This window comes from Anolis carolinensis, chromosome 1, assembly GCF_035594765.1.
Source record: "Anolis carolinensis isolate JA03-04 chromosome 1, rAnoCar3.1.pri, whole genome shotgun sequence".
In the NCBI taxonomy this organism is placed as follows: domain Eukaryota; kingdom Metazoa; phylum Chordata; class Lepidosauria; order Squamata; family Dactyloidae; genus Anolis; species Anolis carolinensis.
In genome coordinates, this window is record NC_085841.1 from 330281978 (window position 1) to 330308458 (window position 26481).

Here is a 26481-nt window from a genome sequence, read left to right on the forward strand (position 1 = left end):
CTGAAACCATCAGGTTTTCAGATCCTTACAAAATGAGGATAGAGTGGGGGCTTGTCTGAACCCTCTGGGAAGGACATTCCAGAGCCAGGGTGCCACCACCGAGAAGGCCCTCTCCCTTGTCACACCAACCATGCTTGTGACGGTGGCAGGAGCGAGAGGAGGGTCTCCCCGGAAGATCTTAGAGCACACACCAGTTCATAGGAGGAGATGCGATCACGAGATAGGCTGGGCCCAAGCCACATGTTCTTTGGCTTTATTTAGTCAGGACTGCCAGTAACCTCTTAGACTCCTTCTGCACTGCCATATAAAATCGAGATTATCTGCCTTGAACTGAATTATATGGCAGTGTTGTGAAATGTATTAGGTGACCTATGAAGAGGGTTCTAGGAGGTGGGATGGTCTTAATGTTGGGAAGGGGATTGTGCTAAATCAGAAGTTAGGATTCTATAGGCCACCAGCTGTTACTTAGTGTTTGGGGATGACTGGAATAATATCACTTTCTTAAAATATTTATAACATTGCTTGTATCAAAAGACCTCAGGGTGGCATACAATAGCATCAGTCCTTGTAGACCAATAACATCTGAAGTGCAATAGGTTCCCCATCGCTAGGGTGAATAGTGTTGATCCCTTCCAACACCAAACATGTATGACTGTAAGCTGAAGAACTGGCTTTTTGACTTAAACTGAAAGCAAAAACAAATTTTCCCTCTTAAAATTCTTGCAAGATTTGTTGCCTGTTTTCTGACAGCATTTTATTTCATTAATTACTTTTGGAGGCTGACTTTTCATTACATTGTATAGTTAACTTTTAGCAGCATTGTGCAGTGGGTTAAACCCTTGTGCTGGCAGGATTAATGACTTGAAGGTTGGGTTGCTGACCTGAAGGTTGCCGGTTCGAATCCGACCCAGGGAGAGCATGGATGAGCTCCCACAAGGATGGTAAAAACATCAAACATCCGGGCCTCCCCTGGGCAACGTCCTTGCAGATGGCCAATTCTCTCACACCAGAAGGGACTTGCAGTTTCTCAAGTCACGCCTGACACAAAAAAGAAAAAAAAGGCAGCATTGCTGTTAATTGCATGCAACAATACTTTATTGAAATAAAACACTAAGATTCACAGTTCCTTCAATGGCAAATAAATGAAGCAAACATTTTAAAACTAGAGGGAAAATTTGATTTTAATTCAATTCTAAATTTAAATTTAAAATCGAATTTTTAAAATTGAAATTTTAGATTTCAATTAAAAATATAATTGTAGTTTTTGCAACTAACATGTCTTGCCTCTTTGCTTATTTAATTTTGAATTTCCCAGGAAATAGTCCATTTCGACCATGTCATTCAACATGATAATGACATTTAGTGGGTCAAACTTTTCTGAGCTTACTTCCATCCTAACAGTGATAAAAACATATAAAACGATTTCTTTGTGTGGAAAAATACACAAAGCTACATAGAAATCTCTGCCAGTGAAGATGGCAGCCTTTTGCCTAGCAGGTTTTTTTTTTTTTTTACTATCACAGTTCCTGAGCATTGAGTAGTTCCATATCTGACAGAAATTCAGCAGTTGAAACTTTACCTTGAATTACTGATACAGAATGAAAACATTTTGTTTGTTGTACTTTTCTTGCAACATCATGGGAATGTGACATCAACATCATGTTCACCATGTGATCTTTGATATCAGGGATCACATTTCAAAAGAGAAGTAAATAAAATGTAATACAGAAGGATGAGCAAATGTGAGAAATGGGTACAATAGGTGCAAAGACCCACCGGATGGGATAAACAGAAATGTCTGGATTTTTTTTTTAAGCTGATCATTTTGCTCTCATTGAGAATTTATTTTTCATCTCCAAAATGATAACATGTTTTTAAGGAAAAATCTTTCCTTACAGAAGAAAGCTGAAAGTTCTTATGCAGCATTGTAGCTTCACCAGGTAGTTTCATCATATTTCCTGCTGTCTTAAGAGGTTTATAAAATGGAAAACTCTGTTCCAGAAGTCCATTGAAAGGGGATGGAGAACACTCTGCCTATAGTCCTGTCTTCACATATTTCATCTATTTAACAATGTTTTCCCACCACCTCTTTGATTTTGTCTTGATCATGACGTGTGACTGTTGTTGCAGAGACTCCAAGCCAGTAACAGTCAGATAATGAATTATGGAATTGTTCCTTAACCCCAGCATTTCCCACCCCTGCCCAATAACCCCCAATTAAAGGTAGGAGAATAATCTTAGCCTGCTTGCCGAATTGTTTCTGTGAGGCTGCACTAGCACTAAACCAATGGCAGATTCAAGCTTTAGTCCAAGAAGCACTTTTGATTATGAAGTCACTAAGATGAAGTTGTATTGATTAAAAAATGTTTTATTGTTCATGTACACTAGTAGGGTGTTCATAGAAAAGAACAGTATGAAATTATTTATTTATTTATTTATTTCAAATATTTCTATCCCGCCCTTCTCACTCGGAGGTACTCAGGGCGGCGTACAATTGGCAACAATTCGATACATCATTAAAAACAACAACATATAAAAAATACAACCAATTAAATACAGTATAAAATATAAAACATAAAACGTGTTTAAAATCCGTTCGTCCAATATCCTCCAACTTTATCCATATAACAATCTGGGTCGTCTTTATCATTTATTCATTAAAAGCCTGGGCACAAAGCCATGTTTTTAAGGCTTTTCTAAAACTCAAAAGGGTTGGGGCTTGCCGTATATCTCTGGGGAGGGTGTTCCATAGCCGGGGAGCCACCACCGAGAAGGCCCTGTCCCTCGTTCCCACCAGCTGCGCCTGTGAGGCAGGCGGGACTGAGAGCAGGGCCTCTCCAGATGACCTCAGGGATCTTCCTGGCTCATAGGAGGAGATACGTTCGGACAAGTAGATTGGGCCAGAACCGTTTAGGGCTTTATAGGTCAAAACCAGCACTTTGAATTGGGCTCGGTTGCATATCGGCAGCCAGTGGAGCTGGCTTAACAAGGGGGTAAGCCGCCCCAGTTATTAGTCTGGCTGCCGCCCGTTGTACTAGTTGGAGCTTCCGGGCCGTCTTCAGAGGCAACCCCACGTAGAGAGCGTTGCAGTAGTCCAAACGAGCTGTAACCAGAGCGTGGACCACCGTGGCCAAGTCAGACCTCCCAAGGAACGGGCGCAGCTGGCGCACAAGTCTGAGTTGTGCAAAGGCTCCCCTGGCCACCGCCGAGACCTGAGGCTCCAGGCTCAGTGATGAGTCCAGGAGAACCCCCAGACTGCAAATTATGTACAAGTCCAGTGTGTTGATACATTTTTCATGAGATATAAATTACATTTTCTCTGGAGAAAACATCTTTTCACTTTCAAGCGAGTGGAAGGCTGTATTTCACTGATATATATATTTATTCATATCAGTCAAATTACCAATCCTGTCTTAGAGTGATATTCATAAAAATCTAGAGATAAATGCTGTGGTTGAGCATTCATTCAACACAAAGCCAGAAATTTTGGCATCAGGCAGTTGGCTTTTGTTAACGGCCTTGAGTCCCTCTGAGGAGAGAGGTGGGTATAAATAAATTATTATTATTATTATTATTATTATTATTATTATTATTATTATTAGAAATAACCTATAGAGCAGATAGTATATCTGCTTTTATTTAATGGAGGAATGAGCAACAATGGCCTGGCAGATTTTTTGGACCTCAAATTCCATACTTCTCAAGATTGGCAGAAATGGCTGGGCCTGATGGGTCTTATAAGCCAAAAAAATGTTTGGAGGGAAACTGTTACACATCACTGGAAAAAAATGACTGGGAAAAGGCAGACAAAATATTGGGAAATATTCTGTTATCTTTAAGGTAAACCATTTTGGTCACAGTTCACTCTTGTTTCCAATTTGCTCAACAGGAAATGTTCTAGTCCAATTTGTGAGGCCCCTTCTCTTGGATATCTAATACACATAAAATTGCTAGTCATTTGAGCAAGCACTGGGTGCAGAAAAAAACCCAAGCCCATTCAGTTTCCACTGGAGAATCTGATCTCCTGTGTCCCTACGATAGGTCCTTCAGCTGAAACAGCCACTGGGTTTAAATGACTATTGCAACTCACAAAACACTTTGTAACCGTAATTGCCCTTTTTCTTTTCTCTTTAAAGAAGACTTTTCATATATTCTTAATGCTTTGCTGCTCTCATCTTTGGAGTACGCATCATCTATCTCTTTATGTTTTCCTCAAGCTTCCCTTTCTTTTGCTCTTGTCTTCAAAATGCTTTGTTCACACATGAATTACTCGCTATTCTAAAGCAAGCAGTCCCTTTGGGCAGAAGCATTTACTCTCATGTAGTATGGAAATTCTGGATTTTGAAGCAGTTAAGTATAAATGGGTAAAGAAAAAAAGTATGTGTCAGGAGTAGCTGTTGGGCAGCGTTAGAATTATGGATTATTATTTATATTTTATATCCTGATTTCCAAGCTCGCTTTAGAAGGTGAACTATCAATGTGTGAACACTGATTCATCTTGCAGAAATAAAGTTATTGTTTGTCTGTTTTAGCATAAAAGAAAAAAGTGTAGGGGAGAAATACAGCTGTGTCTTTGAAAGTGATTTATTTTAGCATGAACTTTCATGGATAATATTTTGGGGATTATTTCTGCACTTTTCTGTCTCCTGTTAACACTATCTCGTGCCTATAATTGCATAACTGTGTTTAATTACATACGGCTCACGCATTTGAAGAAGTGGATATCAATCTACTTGAAGTTCATGCTTAAATAAACCACTTGCTATCAAAGTTACGGCTAGATTCTCACTCCCCTTTTTTCTTTTCTCCTCCCCCCCCCCCCCCCATTTTAATTATATCTTACAAGATCTTGTTTCTTTTGTTGAGAAGTATGTAAGGATCATATCCTGAATTCATGTTATATCTTCATTACTTTTAGCATTTCTGCCTGCAAAATGTGGACACACACTGGCACTTGTAAGCTACTATTTCATCTGATCTATTCCGATCAGGATGGAATTATTTTTGTTGTTTTAAAAGTCCTTTTGAGATCCTTAAAGCATGTTATAGACCTCATCAGTAACAATACCTTAATTTCAGTGTACATGGGGCAGGAAAGCACTTTTATCTCACTAATATTTTATTTCCAACTGCTTGTTTAAAAGAAGGTGATCTGAACTGGAATCAGAACCTTTTGCTCATGTTGGCTCTCAGGTGACATCCCTCTGTCAATAGTGATGGATCATATAGGAAATATAGACATGTGTATTCTGTTGTTGCTCTCCTTCAGGTCATTTCCAATTTTGGTGACTCCTAAGGTGATCCTATCACAGGATTTTCTGGGGCTAATAGTATGTGACTCACCTATGATCACCCAGTAAATTTCCATGGCTGAACAGGGAATCAGACTTCAGTCTCCAGAGTCATAGTCCAACGCTCAGATCACTACATCATGCTGGTTCTCATATCTTTCCTGCCATAACAAATTTTGTGTGTGGATGTATTTGTCTGGAATTATCCAGAAATGGAATGGCCACAGGGAGTGAGTGATTAAGGATCAGAGTTTTCTTTTTCTGTTTTAGATCATGAAAATATATAAAGATAATCGTTTAGTGTTAATAGTTTAGTTTAATATTATATCTGAATGAAAACTCAGTTTGCAACCTTAGACCAAATATAATTTATTATTATAAGGTCAGTATCCCTTATCCAAAATGCTAGGAATCAGAAGGGTTTTGGATTTCAGATTTTGGATCGCCTGTGGCATATACATTTATAATGAGGTCTCTTGGAAAAAGCATTCAAGTTGAAATACAAAATTCATATATATGAAAATTTATTGATTTTTCATAATGTGCATAAACAAAGTTTGTGTACACTGAGACATCAGAAAAATGTATCACTATCTCAGTCAGACAGGTGGACAGTTTTAGATTTTTGAATTATTTCAGATTTCAGAAGTCCAGATAAGGGATGTATATGGATGAAGTATGCCTTCTATTCATAATACAAATTAAATATTAGTATTAGTAATTAAATATGTATGTCAAAATGTAAAATCTTATAGGACAACATCTATGCCCATGGAAATGAATGCATTGTGCTAGTCAAGGCTTTGAAATTCAGCCTTGAGCTTCATATTTCTGCCTCTTTGATGTCATGCACGTTTATATGACACTTGCTCTGGCAGAGCTCCCTTTATAGTTCAATGTGTTTTTACTTCACTTTTCAAGTTATTTTTAGGTACAGTATTGCATATTCAGTGTATCCTGATATTCATGATGCTGGAATTCATTAGTCTGGTTGGAGCACCAGATAATAGTATTTCAGTTCACTTGTTTCTGGACCATAGTTCATAGACTACTAACATATTTACATCTTGTGCATATTCACATTGGAACTAAGAAGACTTACTCACATAAATGGGCTTAGGGTTGAACTGTCCATATTTTAATACGGCCACAATTACTTTTGTGCTTTGTTCACTGAATGCTGTTCTTGTGGATAAATACAATTGGCCTTCCATATCCATGAATTCAACAATTAATAGCTTGAAAATATTTTTAAAAATTCAAAAAGCAAACCTTGATTTTGCCATTTAATATAAGGGATACCATTACTGTTTATGAAAGGGCATGAGCATCCATGGAGTTTGATATCTATGTGTGTTTGTCCGACTGTGAACCAAACAGCAGACAGCAAGGGCACACTGTATTGCAGAATGGTTGGGATGCACACAGCAGAAATGGTTATCTTAAATGGTGCTACTCTACCCCACCTTTCTTTTTTAGCAAAAAGTATTTGAAATTTCTGCCAAGGAACCTGTTGAACTGTTCAACCGTGGAATGTGCTGCCTCAGATTTTAGGTGGAAACTTTTTATCTGGAAGTTTTTGAACAGGGGCTGGGTAGCCATCTGTCAGAAGTGTGTATTCCTTATGTGGCCAGGGGTCTCCATCTCTGGTATTTGGCCATGCTGGTTGGGGCTGATAGAGTTGGAGGCAACAGCTTTTGGAGAGCCAGAGGTTCTCTGTGCAAAGGCTTGAGTTTTTCTAGTTGGTAGTTGTTTAATGACATTGTTCTGCAGTGATTCAAGCACAGCTGTCAGATTTAATCAGTTCCAACTCCACCATGTGATAAAGGAATGGAAGTTCATGAATTATTAGGCAGATAGGAATTGTTTCTGTTTAATTTCACTTCTGGTGGTTTTTGTACACATTGCTTTATGAGAGACAGCACAGTGTAGTGGTTTGAGTGTTGGACTAAGACTCAGGAGACCAGAGGTTGAATCCTTGCTTGGCCATGCCTTGCCTTGTGCTATTAGTTTTTTGTGATACCTAATCAAAGCATAATTCTTATGAAGAGAATAGCAATTTTACACGCTTGAAATCCAAGCATCAGAAGCCTTTTGAAGATAATTTACCAGTTTTTTTAAAAAAAGATTTCCACTTCTAAACAACTTCACAAATTGCACTTGCCCTTGAGGAATGTAAAACAAATGGTTGCAGTTGGGGAAAAAACCCACTTCATACAATGTAATTTTTGCTGCATCTCCATGCAGAATAAATTATTCTGACTTCTGTTTCCTGAAGATCAAGTGTGCAAGGATGGGGAGATCATGGCAGCAGCACATCTTCAACTCTGATGTCTGACAGGTTCTGATGAATGTTTTCCCTCCCACGTCACAAATAATCTCAGGATATTTCCCTTCAGAAAATAAAATCCCTCCCAGAAAGGTTTAGAGGCATCTTTAAATTCTCCAATGTCTTACTGAAAGGAAAGCTCGCTCATGGAGGATTCTCAATACTTTGACAAAATTAGTATTATTTGGGTGAAGATATGACTGTTTATAAAAGTTTATAAAATAATTATAAACTTTTGATATGTCAGTGTATGTAAGTGCACACACATATATTTGCACTTTCTGTCACACAAAATTTATTTCTATCTGAGCGAAAACGGCAACCTCACCTTCCTACTTGGTCAAGCTATTTTGATTCCCAAAGCAGAACATTGCAACCTGCTTCTTTATTAATAAAAACACAAGAATAGATTAAGTAACAGTTCACAAATCTTTCATGGTGCCTGAAAGCATATAAATGAGGCTACCTCCCTTCATTTGTGCAATAGGGACAAAAGGTATAATTTAGGTAAGGTATATAGATAAAATAAGTGAGATATAATGTTAATGGAGTGCTGTTATCTGGCAGTTCTCTACCAAGAGACCAAATGCTCTAGTCAGAGTTTGATGAAGAGCTGTCTGCTCAAAAAGCTCGCTTACAAATTGAAGCTGGCTGATGAAAACCCGCAAGGGTTTGAGAGTCATAATTTAGTAAAATGTTATGTACCATTTCAATTGTATTCTCCAAAGACATTTTAAAAAATTGTCATAGGTTTAAGAATGTATTGGTGATACTGGTGATACTGATGTTCTACTCCAACTAAATGAGTGGAAAATAGAGTGTATTACTGCAGTTCAGTGTAAACTCCATACCCGGTTTGTAACTGCAATGTAAGTCTGCAAGCTGAATGTGGTTGTAGCCTGAAGGACATTCCTAGTGCTGCACACATAGTCTTGATATGGTATAATAAAATCATCCAAAGCCTTCAGTATACTTTGTTTAGTACACTTTTAGAAGTGGTATAACCGATATTCATGTTGAACAATGATTTCCAGACTTGATATTGACACCAAAGGAAACAAGAATACCAGTTTGCTGGTGCCGGTCCTTCTTTTTCTTTTCCACTTCTCTTAGCTGAAAGCACTGTTCTTTGTTTCTGATTTGGAGGCTGGTTTTTCATAGCTGAGGCTGAATTCTTTCTTTCTGACTTTTTAAGAGCAGTAATATGGATTAAGCACCTATGGCTGGAGAAAATGTATATATACATTTGTTCTATCTCCTTTTTTGGGGAGTTTGTTGACTTTCCTTTAGGGATATTTGAATGCCCAAAGCTGTATTTTGCAGGAACATATGCCATTGAACCTCTTGTACTCAGTTGTCTTGATCTCTGTAATTGTTTCTTTTCTGTTTGACTTTCAGAAGAAATTGGGAGACATGCCTTTAGACCAGTGTAATACCACTATATGAGGACTTAAAACTTGAAAGAGTTTGGTGGCAAAATGAGGAAGTGGTGATACTGCTGCTGCCATTGCTGACATCACTACCACTTGCATCTCACATATGTAGTGGACCAGCCCCCAAGTCAATTCACAGTGCTACTTAAGTTGCTGAGGAACCAGCAGGTCTTGAGTCACCTCCATCGTGTGAACCAGCGTCTTTGCCCTGATGTGGCTCAGCAGGCAAGGATTAAAGGCAGCAGTTGACTTGTTTTGGGCACTTCAGCTGACTCCTGAATCCAGCATTGCTTCAGTTGTATACTTGATGGACTAAGAACTATTCTCTGATCATCCATGGATGTGTTCTGTAGACACTCAGAACAGGATGCAAAATGGATCCAGAGGAAGATTCTTGCTCCTCAGGGAGAACCAGAAAGCCCTTGCTCTGTGAGCAGACCTAAATGAAATTCAACCCTTGATTTTAACATAGGGAACCAATTACAGTGGGAACATAACCCTGTTTAGAGAGCATTTTTAAAACCCAGTCCAGCAGATATTTTTAAATTAATGAGCCATTATTTTTAAATGCAAAAGCTCTATTTTTACCCTCCATAGAAAAGCAATTTGTTTTAAGCAATACTGGGAAATCACATCCTGCCATAAGCAATATTGGGAAATTGCATATTTTCTTCCACACTAGATACCTTTGGCCCTACTAAGATTTAGCTTTTTTCCTGTTCACTGAATGCAGAAATAAAACAAAGTTTCAGCTTTACACTATTTTGCAGTGCTCTTGCCTATCTCTAAGGGGCTTGTAATGTTCACTTACTAGTTCAGCTGTGGTGCCTACAATGTTAATGAAGTTAACTAGCCAGGTTCTGCTGCTCTGGGGATAGGAAATGGCTGGTTCCCTTGTATTTTCTATAAATAAATAAGACTACACCAGTAGCAGATAAAATGCAAATGCAAGGAAAGCCATTACTTTAGTATTCCATTGACCAATTCTGTAAGAGGCAATTTATAATCTACTTTCACAGCTGTGCTGATGAGGAAGAAATAAAACTCCCAAGGAGGAAGCTTTAACGAAAGCACAATATATTTCAAATCCTCAATAGTGCTTCGAACATTTACAATAGACAGGTTGGCACTATGAGAGCATTTTTATTGTTTATAAATAGGCACAAATCAGTTTTGAAGAAGCACAGGGGAACATTGAAATGCAAGAACTTGGTACCATTTGGATTCCCAGTGGAAAGTGAGTGAAAAATTAAGGATCCTGTTTTTCAGTGAGAAAAGGGCAAATATGAAAGCAGCTTGAATATGCAGTGCCATATATTCTGACTCATTTTAACTTCAGGTAGATTTCATGTGAATTTTCTCTCAAACGGGAGAAAATACAACTTAATTTTTTTGGAGGGGGGAGTTGGAGAAAAAAATCAACCTGTATTTTGAGAACATAGTGTGGTTAAACAATGCAGTTTCACCCAACTATACACCATGATATGTGATCCATTTAATTGTGTTTTCTCAAAGATCACTGAATGGTATGTGTAATCTTGTAACTACAGGGAGTTTGAAACCTGTTTGAGAGCTCCTTGATCTATAATGTATAGCACTTTATTTAGAAAAGTACTGTGCAGCTAAAAATATTTTTGTGGGAACTCACGCAGTAGCACAAGAGAGGCTACCTCCAAGCAGTGTTGTTTTTAGAATAAAAGTAGCACTTTTCAGTTCTTTAAAGAGTTTTACAGTTTTTCTCATTCACAACCAAGACCCTATGATGTTCCATAATTGGTCACTGAATAAATAGTATATCAGATTAAGCATGTATTAAAATCTTTACTCAGTAGCATAACTTAGTTAATCACCTAGGGATTGGAAACATGCAGAACTCCAGATTTCCAACTGCAGTTGCCATCAGCCCTTGCTAGCACAGCCAGCAATGAGTGATGAGAGTTTTATCCCAACAATTGGTGAGCCACATGAATGGTTCCTGGGTGAACTATTCTCAGCCTACCTACAGAAGTTTAACGAGCATAAAAGAGGAATAACTGTATCTATTTATTTTTATTTATTAAAATATTTTTATCCTGCCATGTATTAAAAAGATCTCAGGTGGCATACAAAAAACCAGTTAAAACAATTTAAATAGACTAAAACCATATTGAATACAATTAACAAATTATAAATTAGATATAAATGATTCAGACAGTTTTGAAACCATGTGCATGAGTATGTTGAGATAAATCAGCAAAGGCCTCAAAGCTTTAATTAGTAGCCATGTTTTTACTTGGCTCTTAAATGAAATGTTCAAGTGGAGAGCATTTCACATCTGCGATACAGGGGAATAAGGAAACCAGCCCCTGTTCCCCATTCCCATTTTTGAGATTTCGGGTGTTGTTCAGAACTTAGCATTTCCTTCTCACATTGAAAGAGACAATTGCTGCTCGACTTCAGTTCAAATCCTTTCCCAAGCAATCCTTTCCCATTCTCCATAGAAATTGAAATTTAGAATGGGGGATTCCGTACCTTATAACACACTTACTTATGCACTCAATATCCGCAGTTTCAATTACCCATGTTCCACTCCACGGAGATAAAGAATTGTGTTTTTGATGCCTTCAGGCCATGATACCCAGCACTTCTGTTTAGTTATGCTACCTTCATTTGCTTCTCCTGGAAACCTAGCCTGCTAGTAGTCTGTGTAGTTGGCTTGAGAATAGCAATCTCTGTTTTGTACAATAGCGTGCAACAAATGTAGTTTCTGGGGACAGAAGTGGAGGTAGCTGTATTAGGCTGTTGCAGCAAAAATACTTGTGGAACTCTAAAGATTAACTCCATTTTATTATGTCATTGTCTTTTGGGTTCACTGTTCACTTCAAGCAGTCAATGTTCATAAAAACTTATGCCAAATTAAAATGCCCCGCTTTGAATTTAGCATGTCATAAGGCTCTCTGAGTTAAATAAAGCAATTGTTGGTATTGTGAGCATTTACATTTTCAAAACAGATAAAGGAACATATATGCTGGATTTTTTTTGCAGTCTTAGGTTAAGCCTAATGTTAAACCTATTTAGAGTCATCATCATAGGCCTAGTATGATTGTCTTCCAGAAGCAGAGTCTTGGTGATGGGACTGTAAGTGTCTGTAGAGATCTATTCTGGATCCACATGGTCTTTCACAATGAGGACATAGATTTCTAGATGGAAGGCAATCCCAACAAGGGTTTGCTTGATGTGCTTTTTGTAGATCAGTGGTTCCCGACTTTTTTTTGACCAGGGACCACTTTGACCAGGGACCACTCTCCAACATTAATACCAAAAAGGTTACGAATACGTTTTTGGTCAACTTTAGATTCTAGTTTCTGATACAGAACATATGCCATCCAATTGTCGCCATTTGCTTGCCCACAGAAAACCATATTTAATAATCTAGAGCTGATGTGATCTATCCAATGCAATTTTCTGAATCAGCACCCCAAATAACCCCAGAAACATTTTTTTTAGTTGGACTGTGTTATTATCCGCTGCAGATCATATTTTAGTTCTTGTGGTCCACTGGTGGTCCACAGACCACAGGTTGGAAACCACTGCTTTAGATCTATTAAAATTAATGGGCCTAAAGTTTGTAATTAAAGCCCATTCATATAAATAGGCCTATTCTTACATAGGTCTAACATTCATCTAAAACCAATGGACTACAGTCAGTCTAGCTTGGGTGGAGCTTTCTTCCTTTCTCTTTTTCCACAACAGAGCCAATTTTTGGACATACAATTTTTGTTGTGCCCAAAATATTCACTCTGCAGTCTTCTAGAGTTGTAGTGAGGAAGGGAATTATCCACATGGTTCTTGTTGATTCCTCCAGCAGAACTCCATGATTGGATCCTTCTAAATGAGTAAGAGTGACCCCCTATTGTTGATATATTTTATTGCTTTCTTCTCAACCTCCTTTCAGGGGCTGCAAGAGAGAAACACTTGCAATGGATTGTGGGGTTAAGTAACTAAAAGCAACCAGAAAATTGATTTAACTAAACCGTGGAGTCCCAAACTAAGATAAGCCTTCAAATAAAGAATTGGTTTCATAGGTATAGTTCCAGAACCACTGGTGTATTGCCTTTATACCGTACTTTTTATATTTAAATTTGTTCTCCTTAATTCTCTTTTGTTCAACAAATTTGTGTTTTGTTACTTTTTGCCATGAAGTCTGACATATTTAATTATGTTGTTCACTGCTTCTCCCTTGGTGTATGTTCAAGCAATGTGTAACACAGAACTATGGTGCAAAATAAAACATTAATAATAAAATTCTAGATGTCTCATTTTAAAGCTTCTTTTCCAGTGGCATTTAGTGTTAGATCACATTCCCAAGTACTTAATGGTTCACTCAACTATGGGCTGTCCACACTTTTGTAAGCCGAGTTTGCTGTTGGAGGTTCCAAATATACCATTGTTGTTGCTGCTGCTAGTGGTTCTCTTCCCACTCTCACCAAAGTTTGTTTGAAGAGCTTACGTAGATCACACAACCAGTCCTGGAGTCTCACAGTGAAATAAATTGAGGGAATGTATATCTATTTTGACTTTAATCCCACAACTAGAGTACACTACTTCAGGGCTTGGAAACAATAGCAATTATTTTCTGTGGGTTCATGGCTGCAGTACTCCAATAGGGATAGTCATACTTCTGCATTTTTACCTTTCTACACATGAAGTGAAACCCAGAAGGAACCGGGATAAAAGGGGTGGCGACTAAACGACATTTGAGGAAACTGCAAGCAGAATTAGGTTAACAGCTGAAAAGCATATGTTTAAAGGTAAAGGTAACGCTTTTCCCCTGACGTTAAGTCCAGTCGTGACTGACTCTGGGGGTTGGTGCTCATCTCCATTTCTAAGCCGAAGAGCCGGCCTTGTCTGTAGACGCCTCCAAGGTCATGTGGCCGGGCATGACTGCATGGAGTGCCGTTACCTTCCCGCCGGAGCGGTACCTATTAATCTACTCACATTTGCATGTTTTCGAACTGCTAGGTTGGCAGGAGCTGGGGCTAACAGCGGGTGCTCATTCCGCTCCCCGGGTTTGAACCTGGCACCTTTTGGTCAGCAAGTTCATCAGCTCAGCATTTTAACACACTATTCAAAAGGTACCCGTAAAATCCAATTCTACATTCACATGACTGTATATCCCTGAAGCCATGCAAAACACATATCTTCCTTCCCATCCCCATATGGACTGCTCCAGCACATGTGTGCATTTTAAAAGCTCGAAATAGATTATTGGACTGTCAAAAAACAGAGCCACAGACACAAAGGTGGCTATAGGAAAGCACAATTGGAAAGCAATTAGAACTCTCTGCAGTCATTCCTTTCTTATAATATTAAACACAGCTTGAATTAACATTTGGGTGAAGAGAAAGATAAGAAATCTGTGTGTACATTGGGATCTCTGCATGTGCGCATATGAGGTCCAGCACATCTTGGACAGAATTTTAAAAACTTCCACCAGACATTCCTCTTCCATCTGTTTCAAAGGAAAGTGTGAGGACAGTGGGGGACCATTTACCAGGACTGACAGGTCTGTGTGTGAACTTGCTGTCAGGTCCTGGAATTTTTTGCACCAGTCATTAAACCCACAATTTGATGCTGTCTGGATGTGCCCCAATATGGAACTGTCCACCTGATGCTTCTGCTGCACATTGGAAGGTAAGTGTCTCAGAAGGGGAACCTAACCAGGGTCAGAACTGTGTACACACTGTCTGCATACAGCTGAAAGGAGAAACATTCACCTCTGCTTTTGGTTAGCCATGCCACTATATCAGTATAGCCCTTTAAAGCAGCTCTATTCAAAGTGGTGCTAACTGGAACCAGCAGGCTATTGGCTGTTGATACACTGAATACGGTCTGGCTCTGACTTTTGGCTAAATTCTACTGGCCCTAGTGTAACGGTCACATGGTATTTTACTGTATTAACTGGGTATGATATTGATTTTTAAGTGTGTTTTACGATTGTTGGTTTTTTTACTACATTTTGTATTATATGTGGCATTTAATTTTGCCATTGTGTAAGACTGCTCTGGGTCCCCCTGGAGAAAAAGAGCGGTGTATAAAATAAATAAATATTTCCAGGAAATATTGTGGACAATGTGCACAAATAATGTACTGGTCCCTGATGCATTTGGGGCGGGGTGTGGCACCCTGCTGATTCTCCAATTGGGTGGCTTAAGACACAGTGATTTCAACTGAAATTAACATTAACTGTGAATAGTTTTAGATAACCATTTCAATATGGTTTTTGAAGTGAAAATGTTCTGTCCTCCTACCAGATGGGACATAGTGATCACCAGAGTTCTATTCTTTTGCAGAGCGCTTCAGAATCAGTATGATTACCAAAGTTGCAGACACCTGACATGTACAGACATTTTTACAGACAAAATCTAGCTACCCTAGGGTGGGTGCAGGTGGGTTGGTCCCAAAGAAAGTAATGTAGCTGAAGGTTAGTAGTTGCCCTAGATCAGTGGTTCCCAACCTTTGGCTCCGCAGGTGTTTTGGACTTCAACTTCCAGAAATCCCAGCCAGTTTAATTGAGGGATCTGAAGCCCAAAACACCTGGAGAACCAAAGGTTCAGAACCACTGCCCTAGATGAACCAACATTATTCTATTTTATTGTGGACTGAACAGCTTAACATTAGCAGGTGAAAATATTATGAATTAACAAGTACTGTACATCCTTTTTCTTATTTTTTATTTTCCATTTCAGTAACTTAGCACAGTATTTGTATTGCATAATTCATCTTGACTAAATACTAGGCACCACCATCCATATATTAGATGTCCCCACTTCACCTTTATGCATGCATATTTTTTTTAAAAAAATGAATAAATCCAATCCTTTAACCATTCCAAAGTCATGTTGCAAATACAACCTAGATTACAAAGTAGTATTTTGCTTATGAAGTTTTGGAGCACCAAAAGTAAATCCTGCCTTTTGATTACATAGAGACTGGCTGGTAAAAATGTTAAGACCCTTAGAGTGTTGGGTTATCGGCCAATAAAGCTACCAGTGTGCACCTCCTTCAAAGGGCTTTCCCCCCAAGATATGTACAAAACCTGGGGAAGGGGAGGTGCCATGGCAACTACAGAAACTGGCTAACCTTTACCCTAGGTTGGGTGTAGCCCTGCTGTAATCTTTATCATGAAATAACTATTTATTTATTTTTACATATGTAAACCTGTTCTTATCCAATATTAATTCCAGTATGCATAAATATTAAATCATCAATATAATATTAAGATAACAAAAATAAAAAATCTTTGCAATACAACAGAGGTGTAAACAAAAAAAGTATCCATTCAATTAGGCAATATAATTAGTTTAAAACAGCTGAAAACAGAAACAATTAAACTTGGTACTGAAAAGAATGCACTGCCAGCACTCGCTGTACAATCCTTGGGTGGGAATTCCAGTGCTGGAGTGCTAACACTGAAAAAGTCTTGCACTTCAAGGAAACCAAATGTATTCTCCCATTGATGGAATCCCAAGAGGGGCCTCATCTGAGAATCTTAATACAGGGGTAAATTAATATGAGAAGGGGTTATTATTCAGGTATTTGGGTCCCAAGGCAGCAGCACCTAGAATTAGGCTTGGCAGCAAATTGGCAGCTACTGTAATCATTTCAGAATTAGTATTATCTTGGCACTGTCTAGATAACCATCCCATAATTTTAGTTACTGAATGCTATGCCAGCTAAAGTCAGTTCATTTATGTGTGGTACTCTGATACAACAAGAAGTTAGTGTATCCGCAGTCATTACGGAATGATAAAATGCAACAATTTAAAAGGTACCTCGCCTTTCCTTATCAGTGCAGAAGCAACTGGTATTTCTGTGGGCTCTTCAATCCTTTGTCTACTTGGATCACATTGTTATGTGTATTTTTGTGTACCTTTAGGTCATTTCAGACTTATCGTGATCCCAATTTGAACCTATCATGGAGTTTTCTTGGCAAGATTTGTTGAGAGAGCTTTGTCTTTGCCTATGGCTGAGAGCGTGTGACTTGCTACTCGGTTTCCATTTCTGAACAAGAATTCAAGTTTGGTCTCCGCTAAGCCACACTTGCTCTCATGTACCCCATTGCTACTTGAAAGCAAAAACTCTACAATAATATTTTCTTGCCTAGCCTAGTTTTGACTGTTTTTGTACACATCTTCTTGTCAAATCTACATTTGATTTTGATATGCTGAAGGGAGACTAAAGAAAAAACCCTGGTACCTTATTAAGAAAACGATTAAATGTGAAAAAGGTAGTGGAGGTTGGGAATAAGTTTCTGAAAACCACAGCCTATTCGGTTAAAAGTGGAAAAAGCACCTAAACTGTCTGTCTAGGATGTGGAACATCTAAAAATGTCATTCAGCTTGTGCTGAGACCAGGAATGAAAGAGATAAAAGCAAAAATCTTTCTCTAGTTGACAAAAGCTGTATATTTGCATGTTTATTCTCTTGGTTTTTTAAGAAACCATGCTTAAGGGAAAATATACCAGCTACTCTGTGTGCTGCCCCAACATACTCTTTTCCTTCCTCTCTTTCCACATTAATCATCAGTGGATCTTGAAACACATGACTGTTTCTTGCTACTAGGTGCCTGTAAGAGTTGAGAGCGGAGGAAGAGATACTACCTCCACTTGGCAAAAGTTTTTCAACCCTAAGAGCTGCAGATACTTTAAGACCTTCTATCAGTGAAACCCACACCCAGCTTGTCACAGCCACTTAGGGGCTGTGCTTCTGCCATTGGTCACAGATCAAGGGTTTCCTATTCGGATCAAAATCAATGGGATACAAAAAGATGTTTGACAGAGATGTCCATGAATGTTCTGACCAAGTTACAGGATGTGGTAAAGAGGCGATGTGGTAGCTGACACTAGAAAATGGCTGGTAGGTGATAGATCGTATGCAGAAGAGACCTGTAACTTCAATTCCGTTTCTTGAGCTGAGATGTTTCTTCTACTTCCAGATATTGGAGACCAATCAGCATACCCAAAATAGAGAAGCCTGAGGCAAAGGGGTGGAAAAAGAGAAGGAACAGAATATTTGCTTACTGTCGAATCCTGGTTTCATTTGAAAAATCCAGGTTCAGTTCCCTGTTCAGATATGACAGTAGATAGCCTCAAGCAAGTTACTATTACTTAACCTAATCTCAAGAGGGCTGTTCTAAAGCTAAAAATATTGCTGAAAGACTCCTTCAGGAAAGAGCAAGTACAGCTTGAGAAATCAACTTTTGGACTACAACTCCACAATCCCCAGATGTGGTTGATAGTCCCAAAAGAGCAACTTTCCCATATTTTGAGAATAGACTAGAAATACCAGGCAGCCATGAAAGCAAAACAAAACAGAAGGCTCTACTTACTTGCCACCATGAGTGGGGCCAGAACACCAATTGTTGCAGCTGCCGTGCCATAAATAAATACTTCAGAAAGGAAGTGAGCCAGTGCAATGAAGAAGGTCAAAAGTGTGATGTTGTAGAGGCTGCCAAAGAGCAGAGAAAGGGGAAATTGTTGAAGAGACATGACACTGAAAAAACTGGAAAGCCTTCTAGCATTTCCCATATTTGCCTTTGTAGTAAAATGCTAAGTTCTAGACTGGCTTCTGTATGACTTGGAAAATGTCTATGTCAATTTAATGTGCGTAAGTATAAAACATACGATTTCCTTCTGAGTAACAAACACTTCGATTGATTTGCACACCTCTAGTTCTTTGCCATCAAATCAGCTTTAACTTCTGGTGACTCTTGGGAGATTTCCAAGAGCTTAAGTTATTAACAGCCCTGCATTTGCAAACAGAAGCTTACAAAATTAAAGAATGATAGACTTAAAGTATATATTATCAATGATCACTTGGTACTGCAGAGTATTAGGGAGGCAGGAAGATCATTCAGTGTGTTGAAAGGGAAAAGAAATAGTAATCATAAACTCATACTTGGAAGAGACCCCAAGGGCCATCCAGTCCAACCCCCTGCCATGCAGGGGCACATAATCAAAGCTCACCTGACAGATGGCCATCTAATTTCTGTTTAAAAAACTGTTTTTAGGATCTTTGGCATCAATTAAACTACTTCATTGTAAGCTTCCATGGACTATAGTCCACTTCCTCAGTTGTGACTGAAGAAGTGAGACAATGGGGTAGGAAACCTTTATTAAAAGAAAGTGTTTAAGACTAAAAGGTGCTACAAAACTACTCTTTCCCTCCCCTCTTTATACTGAAGCACGCTGATGCAATCTTGGTTTTCTTTTAAAAGCACAGCTCACCTTTGAAAAGTGACAGTACAAATGGCTGCTCAGCATGCAGTTCCTTGTCAATTTGGGTAACAGAGCAGAAGCTGCCGACTTCAATGATTAAAAACTAAGCATTTGTGGCTTCCACACATGATTCCTGTCAAGCCAATGGAGACGAAGGAGGATGAACTGGCTGCTACGTCTGGAACAGGCAGCTAAGTGCCAATCAGCTCTGATTTTCCAAATGCACAGCAGGAAATGGGGACAGTACAGTATTCTGTGCTTTCCACAGCAGTGGACGGATTACTAATTAGTAACAAGGAAATAGCTATTGCTTTTGGCCTGCAGGCTACAGGTTACCTAGATAGTGCAATTAAAACAAAACTGGACCTAGATGACTCATTTAAAACCAAACTGAACTTTTTATTGCTTATTTTATTTCCTTGGAAGATAGAACTCTCTTTATATTACAATGCCATTCCTGGATCTCTAAATTAATTCTGCTACCTTAGCAGAAGATACAGGGAAATACGTATTTTCCTGGCCTTTTTCTCTAAACCTATTTATTCATATATAAATCTTACTGATTTCAGTGCAACTTACATCTAGGATTCAGTCTGATCCTTTAACATTGCCAATAAACTGTACATACAGAACACTTAGTGCAGAATTCCTACAGGGAAAGGAAAACCTAGTGTGTAAACGAATGATTTGGGGCGAGGGAAGCTTAGACATTGTCTTTCCCTTTTATAATTCTTTGTACCTACGTTTTATTACGGATATCGATGGCACAGTAGCAGCGGATCACAGAAGACAGCAAGGTCCAAATGCCAAAGGTCCGAGCCTGAAGGCCGTTTACTGTGCAGAGAAAACAAATGCAGAATTAGATCACCTCCTTTTCTCATTTCCTCTGACTCCAGGTAGAGTTAGGCAGCAGGCCCAGAAAGGAAGAAAGGAGGCCTACAAGGTCAGTGAGGTTGGAAAACATTTGTTCCTTAGATTAAGTTGCCGTGGATGGTGGGAGAAGAGAGACAGATAGGGAAAAAAGGAATAATCTTTATCAGGTATACTTAATTTGTGTATCATTTCTTTTTCCAAAAAGGGAATATTTTAGAACAATTTACAAAACATCAAAATATAATTATCCAAGAATGAAAACACATCAAGAAACTGAAAACAAAAGGAAACACATATGTGCACATGCAAAAAATAACAGTTAATAAGTAAATCTGAAGGACAGTGTGGCTAGTTCACAGTATATAATTATAGCAGTATAATTCTGCTATAATTGCAATGGCTGCATTTTTTTGGAATTCCTGGGATTTGTAGTTTGGCGAGGCACTAAAATTATCCCTGGCTGAAAAGATCATCTGGGGAGACCCTGCACTTGGTCCCGCCTCCTTCACAGGTGCGACTGGTGGGGACGAGAGACAAGGCCTTCTCAGTGGTGGCCCCTCGGCTGTGGAACTCCCTCCCCAGAGACATTAGACCACCCCCCTTCCTCCTGGCCTTCAGAAGGAAAGTGAAAACGTCACTTTGGGATCAAGCCTTCAGAGAACAATTGTAGTGCAATAATAGATACAGATTATGTACAATGACCACTGGAATGGCCCCAGATTATAATTTTGGATGACGTGATTTTAATGTTTTTAAATGTTTTAATGTGTATTAATTTTAATTCCTAATTTAAATGTTTTAACTGTATGTTGTTTTAAGGCATTGAATAGTTGCCTATACGTGAAGCCGCCTTGAGTCCCCTTCTGAGAAATGTGGGGCAGAAATAGGGTAAATAAATAAATAAGTATGAATACCCATCCCAATACTACAAATACTAAGATTCCATAGGATGGAACCATGGAATTAAAGTGCAATCAAAGCGCTATAATTGTGGATTATCAAAGGATCCTGTGATGCTTGTTCTAGAAGTAGGAATAGTGATCCCTTCAACACTGATCCCAGATTTGCTGCTTTAAACTGGAGTATATGAGTCTCCACTGCCAGACAATCTGGAATAAGAAGATAATCTGGGATCAGATCCTGGGATACAGGGGCATTGTGTAAGGGGCCAGAGTTAAAGTGAAAGATGACCCGGTCTCCTGGCACATTGAATTTCACATACAGATACTGTCACCAAGGCAGTTCTCCTAAGTCATGCTGTCAACCATATTTTGAAGGCAACACATAAGGTAAATGAATGCATAAGTACTGGACAGGTATAAGAACAGAAGGTGAGCCCTACTACATCAGACCAAAGACCTATCTATGCCAGCATCATCTTCCCACATTGGCCAACCAATTGACCAGTAGAAGCCCAAATTAGGGTAAGAGTTCAACAACACCTTATTTCATGCTCCTCAAAGACTGCTTAGGAACACAGGGCTTCCAATATTGGAGGTCATATGCCATTCATTTTATTAGTATTTATTAAGACAGTTATACCTCACCCAATATCAAGAGATCTCAAGGCATATTATATGGGAATCTACCACTACATATTGTGGAAGCAAACTCTTAATTCAGCTACATACTATGCAGAGCTATCCCATTATAGTATTCAGCTTCAGTGGATGACTGTAGGTTCCAGTATAATTTCCCCGTAATATGAACAATCTTTATATACCTTTAATATGTCACTCTTTAACTTGCCATTTTCCAAATTTAGCAAGTGCCAAACATTGTAAGCATTACTCACAGGGGAGTTTTTAATTAACTTATATTATTTTAGTCCTATTATTGGGGGAAAATCTCATTATTGGAGAAAAAGCAAACTATACCCTCAGACATTCATGTTTGCAGGTTTAACTTTTGCAGATCTGATTATTTTCTGATTTGATTAATGTGTTCTCTATGAATCTCAATATTGTCCAACATGGCTCTATGGTCAGCATCTGCCAGAAGTTGACCACAGAGTTGCACTGGAGGATGTACAGATTCCACAACATGTGGAGGGCCCACTGTGAATGAACAAATTAAAATCAAAAAGATACACAAAACCTGGAAAAAACAAAATCCAGGAAAAGGCAGTTACGGTAATTAGAAAGGGTGCAAATGGAACAAACACTGTCCATTGTTATATAGCAGTGGTGCCCAACTTTTGTTTTGGATACGACTAAACTTAATGTCAAGGGAAAACCTTTATCTTTACCTTTCTATTTGCCAGAATAGACTATTTCAGCCAGCAAATCCTGATGGACAACATGGCAACTCCCTGGCTATTTTTCCTAATCTCTTTAATTGTTCATGTCTTTTGAAGAAAATTAAACGCTGTGCACAACACACAACCTGTCTTGACTCCTATTATGCTGCCTTAGCCATTCTGGCATATAGGTGGGGAAGAGGCATTGCCTTGTGCTTTGCATCGAGCTAGTGCTGCCAACAAGGCTTAATACTATTGCACAGTAAATCTCTGCAGTTCGAGCCCTTGCTAGGATGAAATTATCTGGGTTGCTGGCAGCTACACAGTCTCTTCAAATAAGCCAGAACATCTTGAAATATCCTAAGACTAAGCTCCTGATGTGGCAAGAGTTGCTAGATTCCGATTACTTAACACAGCTCATTCACAGTGGCTGATATTAGATGTCTAAGAAGGGCAAAATATAACTGATTGGCTGCTTCCTGGACAGAAAAAAATGTCTATGCAGTATGAAAAATAGAAGCTACAGAAAGTGTCGTGGTTGTCTCCAGTGCTGGAAATGAATGCAAGAATGGCAGTATCTTCTGCCTTATAAGTTCAGTGTCATGGCAAATCTGCATAGCAATAATCTGTTACATCTTGGTTCTTTTTTTTGGGCGGGGGGAATGGACAGATCTAGCTAATGCATTATTTGGAAATACAGAAACGCGAGAGGTCAAAGGGAAAAGGTTATTGCCACAAAGATTCTAAGCTCATAGACATGATTAGGAAATTTGTAGCTGGACTTTTGAATACTGTATACACGTGGCCTTGATGTGTACTAATGTGTACACATGCATAGAGAAGTGATACTAAGTGTACACAGATAGAGATCTTATTTGCACAGGAAACAGATTGTTCTAATGGGGAAGATTCACATATATATTAGTTTTCCAAAAGACACACATACTGTTTATTTTTGTTATAAACAGGTGCACTGAAGACCACTCATATGCATTCATTATAGAAATGGAGAGGATTGCCTAGTATAGCCACCTCCCAAGTGCATAAAGGAGTACACAGACTTAATTAACTGGAAGTAAAGCTACAAATATAACGAGAGAGTGAGTGAACATGTTACATAAATAAGGGAGACAGGTTATTCCATGGAAATAGCAGAGCTGGCAATTCTCTTTCTCATGAGGGAAAGAGCCTTTCTATAGCTCTATCAGTTTTATAACACAGCTTCTTCTGGAATCCAAACAATGATAAACCCATCACATGTTTGGGAGGTGATAGTCAATAGGAGCAGAATACACCACTTTGAGTATATAACGAGCAAGTATGTCCGAGTCACTATCTATAACAGAAACAATATAACTAGAGGGAATGAGTCTGACTCAGTATAAAATAGCTTCCTCTGTTCGTAGGGGTTATGCAACATTATACAGATGTGAGCTGGACGCACACATTTTTCACCATCTATATATGGACAGCTCCAAGAGGCCTGTTCTTCACCTCATGTATAAATGTTGAAATGAAAATATGCTTCTACCTTCTACATCAGTGAGTAGAGGTAGAAATAGGTCTGAATTCAATTGTTTGCTCCAACTAATGTAGCCTTATTGAATCAATGATCTCACATAAGTATTGACTTCCCAGATTTGCATTCATTCATTATGTCTAAATTTGCTAGGATTAACAATTGGATGTAGTTCATAGCATTTCAGCCAGAACTGAAAGATGTGTGTCATGGGAAGGGAGGAATCTTGTGGGACCTGTAAGACTAACTTATTTCAGTGTTTGAAGAAGTGGTCTGGAGTCTATGAAAAGTGCCACCACAAGATTTCTCTATATCACATATTAACACAGTAGACTCTCAATTAATCCAAACTCAAGCAACTAGAACTCTCAAGCAACCGGCAAAATAAAAAAAATAAAAAAATAAAATGTTAAATGTAAAAAGCTGTTTTTATTATATAGTAAAACACTAGAACTATATTACATTAAGTTTGTCTTTACTGTTTTAGTTTTAATTACTGTATTTTAATATTAATATCAAATCAATACAAAGTATAGTATGATTTGGTACACTATGGGGTATAGTATCAGCTAGACCTATTTTCAATAGAAATTCTCAATTCTCAAATTATCAGAAACCACATTTATCCTGCAGCTACCAATCCCCATGGTTGCTGGTTAACTGGGAACCTACTATATTATATATCAATTTCTCTGAAAACTGCTTTAATATCTTTAAGGACTTTTAAACTTTCACTTTTTAAGAAAAAACACTGTGAGCTGCCTTCAGCTACTTCAAGTAGTAAATGCTTAAAAATCAAAATCCAAAAAAACTTAGTAAAAATATATGAAATATGAATAAGAATTTTCAAACCTCAAACAAAATATAGATCTTAAGGACAAAAGTAGAGTGCTTCCCATGTGTACAAAAAAAGAAAGAAAAAGCCTTCCTGTATATCTTACCAAGGTTTGGCTTGCCTGTGTACAGCTTCTCAGAGAGAAAGCTGTGATCTCTGAAGCTTTGCACTGTGTTCCCCATGGCAATGATGGACACCATAACTAGCCAGCTACGGAGCACATTCAGGAAACGGCTCATCTTGCATCACACAACCTGCTCAGGGAACAAAGGCAGATTCTGGAGTTCATGATACCGCTCTGCACCATAATTCATAGTCACATTAACTGATCTCCACTAAATGTTTGCATCCTTTCCTCCTAGATCAGTATATAGACCAAGGGTGGGAATCTTTGGCCTACACAGATGTTGCAGAACTGTAATTCCCAGCATTCCTTACAAATGCTTAAGCTGTTAGTACAGATGGCAATTGCATTGCAACAACATCTGGAGAACCACAAAAAATCACCTTCAGAATGGACCTTTGGAGAGGGAAAATCACAGTTACATCCACCACTTTCTTTAAGGGTCACCTACTTAAAAACAGCATGCTCCATAATAAAGACAAAGACCGAAACCTTACATCTCATCTACTGAGATATTGGCATGAGGTTTATTTATTATTTATTTATTACAATATTTATATCCCGCCCTTCTCACCCAAGAGGGTTAGTGACTGAATTGTCTCCGGTTCCATTTCTGTACTGACCTAATTTGGGGAGACACGCAGCAGAAGCAATATTCAAGAATGCACATAGAGGACTAGTTGCACATCAATGTTGCTAATTAATTTGTTTTATCCCTCCACTCACGTAAGGTTCATCTACAGTGTAGAATTAATATGCTTTGACAGCACTTTAACTTTAACGTCTCAATGCTGTGGAACCATGGGAGTTGTAGTTTTATGAGGTCTTCAACCTTTTCCACCAAAGAGTGCTGGTACCTCAGCTAAAGTACAACTCCCATGATTACATTGCATTGAGCAACTGGAGCTAAAATGGTTTTAAACTACATTAATCCTACAGTGTAGATGCACCAGATTTTCAGTGTATAACTGGGGAGGCCAGATAACCAAGAAAAAAAAAAAGGAAAGTATTAGGCAAGCAGATGATTTTTATGCTGGTCCTGATAGCCCACCTTCTATTTTAATAATTGCACCAGTCTATATAATAGCACCCACAGCATGCATATTAGCAATGATGTGCTGGAAACTTACTTTTTTAAAATTTGCAATAAATCCCAATACAAAGACATTGTTTTTTAGCATGCTGGAAACACCTGGCGACCATGATGTCCATCATCCTTGTCAAATGTCATTTTCTTTTGTCAACTCTAATATAACCTGCCACCTGTTCTCTAACTTCATAATACCAACCTATCCAAAGGGCAGTCTTTCATATGCAGCCCACCCATCAACGAATATCTCTATGCCTACCTTGCTCTTTAACAGGTTGCCTACCTGGTTCCCAGAGGCAGCAAGCTTTCCACCCTACCTCCAACTCAAGGCGCTGTAGCCACGCCTCTTCGCTGTCTGAGCAATGATTGGCCCGCTGTCAGGCTTCTCGTTCTCCTGATTGGTTCTCACCTCCAATTCCAAGTCCACGCGAATGGCTGAGCCAGGTAGGTCAATCAAATATTTTGAAAGCTATTGGGCCGTTGTGACGTC

At 38.7% G+C, this 26481-nt stretch overlaps 2 protein-coding genes across 12 annotated transcripts in view; one reads left to right on the forward strand and one right to left on the reverse strand.

The window, feature by feature from the left end:
• flvcr2 (FLVCR choline and putative heme transporter 2) overlaps positions 1-9810 on the forward strand; it is a 77000-nt gene extending 67190 nt beyond the window's left edge. For 2 of the 8 annotated variants that reach the window (XR_010002125.1, XR_010002122.1), the window contains 3 exons: positions 2131-2223; positions 4919-4956; positions 9019-9810. Coding sequence is in view for 4 of the 8 variants with exons in the window: in XM_062968323.1 (XP_062824393.1) it covers positions 2131-2181 (51 nt within the window). In the remaining 4 variants the exon portion in view is untranslated. The remainder of the gene's footprint in view (positions 1-2130; positions 2224-4918; positions 4957-9018) is intronic. The other 6 variants (XR_010002124.1, XM_062968325.1, XR_010002123.1 and 3 more) reach the window with 5 other exon arrangements.
• On the reverse strand, positions 933-26389 carry erg28 (ergosterol biosynthesis 28 homolog). 4 transcript variants are annotated; one of them, XM_062968327.1, is made up of 5 exons: positions 26275-26389; positions 24884-25031; positions 20055-20145; positions 18423-18541; positions 933-1038 (listed from the first exon to the last, which is right to left on the reverse strand). In XM_062968327.1, exons 2-5 carry the CDS (start codon positions 25014-25016, stop codon positions 1028-1030), a joined length of 354 nt encoding a protein of 117 aa, XP_062824397.1. In that variant the 5' UTR covers positions 25017-25031; positions 26275-26389; the 3' UTR covers positions 933-1027. The 4 variants fall into 4 exon arrangements, with proteins under 4 accessions (XP_062824397.1, XP_003214422.1, XP_008120238.1 ...); XM_003214374.4 differs by lacking the exon at positions 933-1038 and adding an exon at positions 15750-18067; XM_008122031.3 differs by lacking the exon at positions 933-1038 and adding an exon at positions 15750-18067 and having other exon boundaries at positions 26251-26342.
• Between the last annotated feature and the right edge of the window lie 92 nt (positions 26390-26481).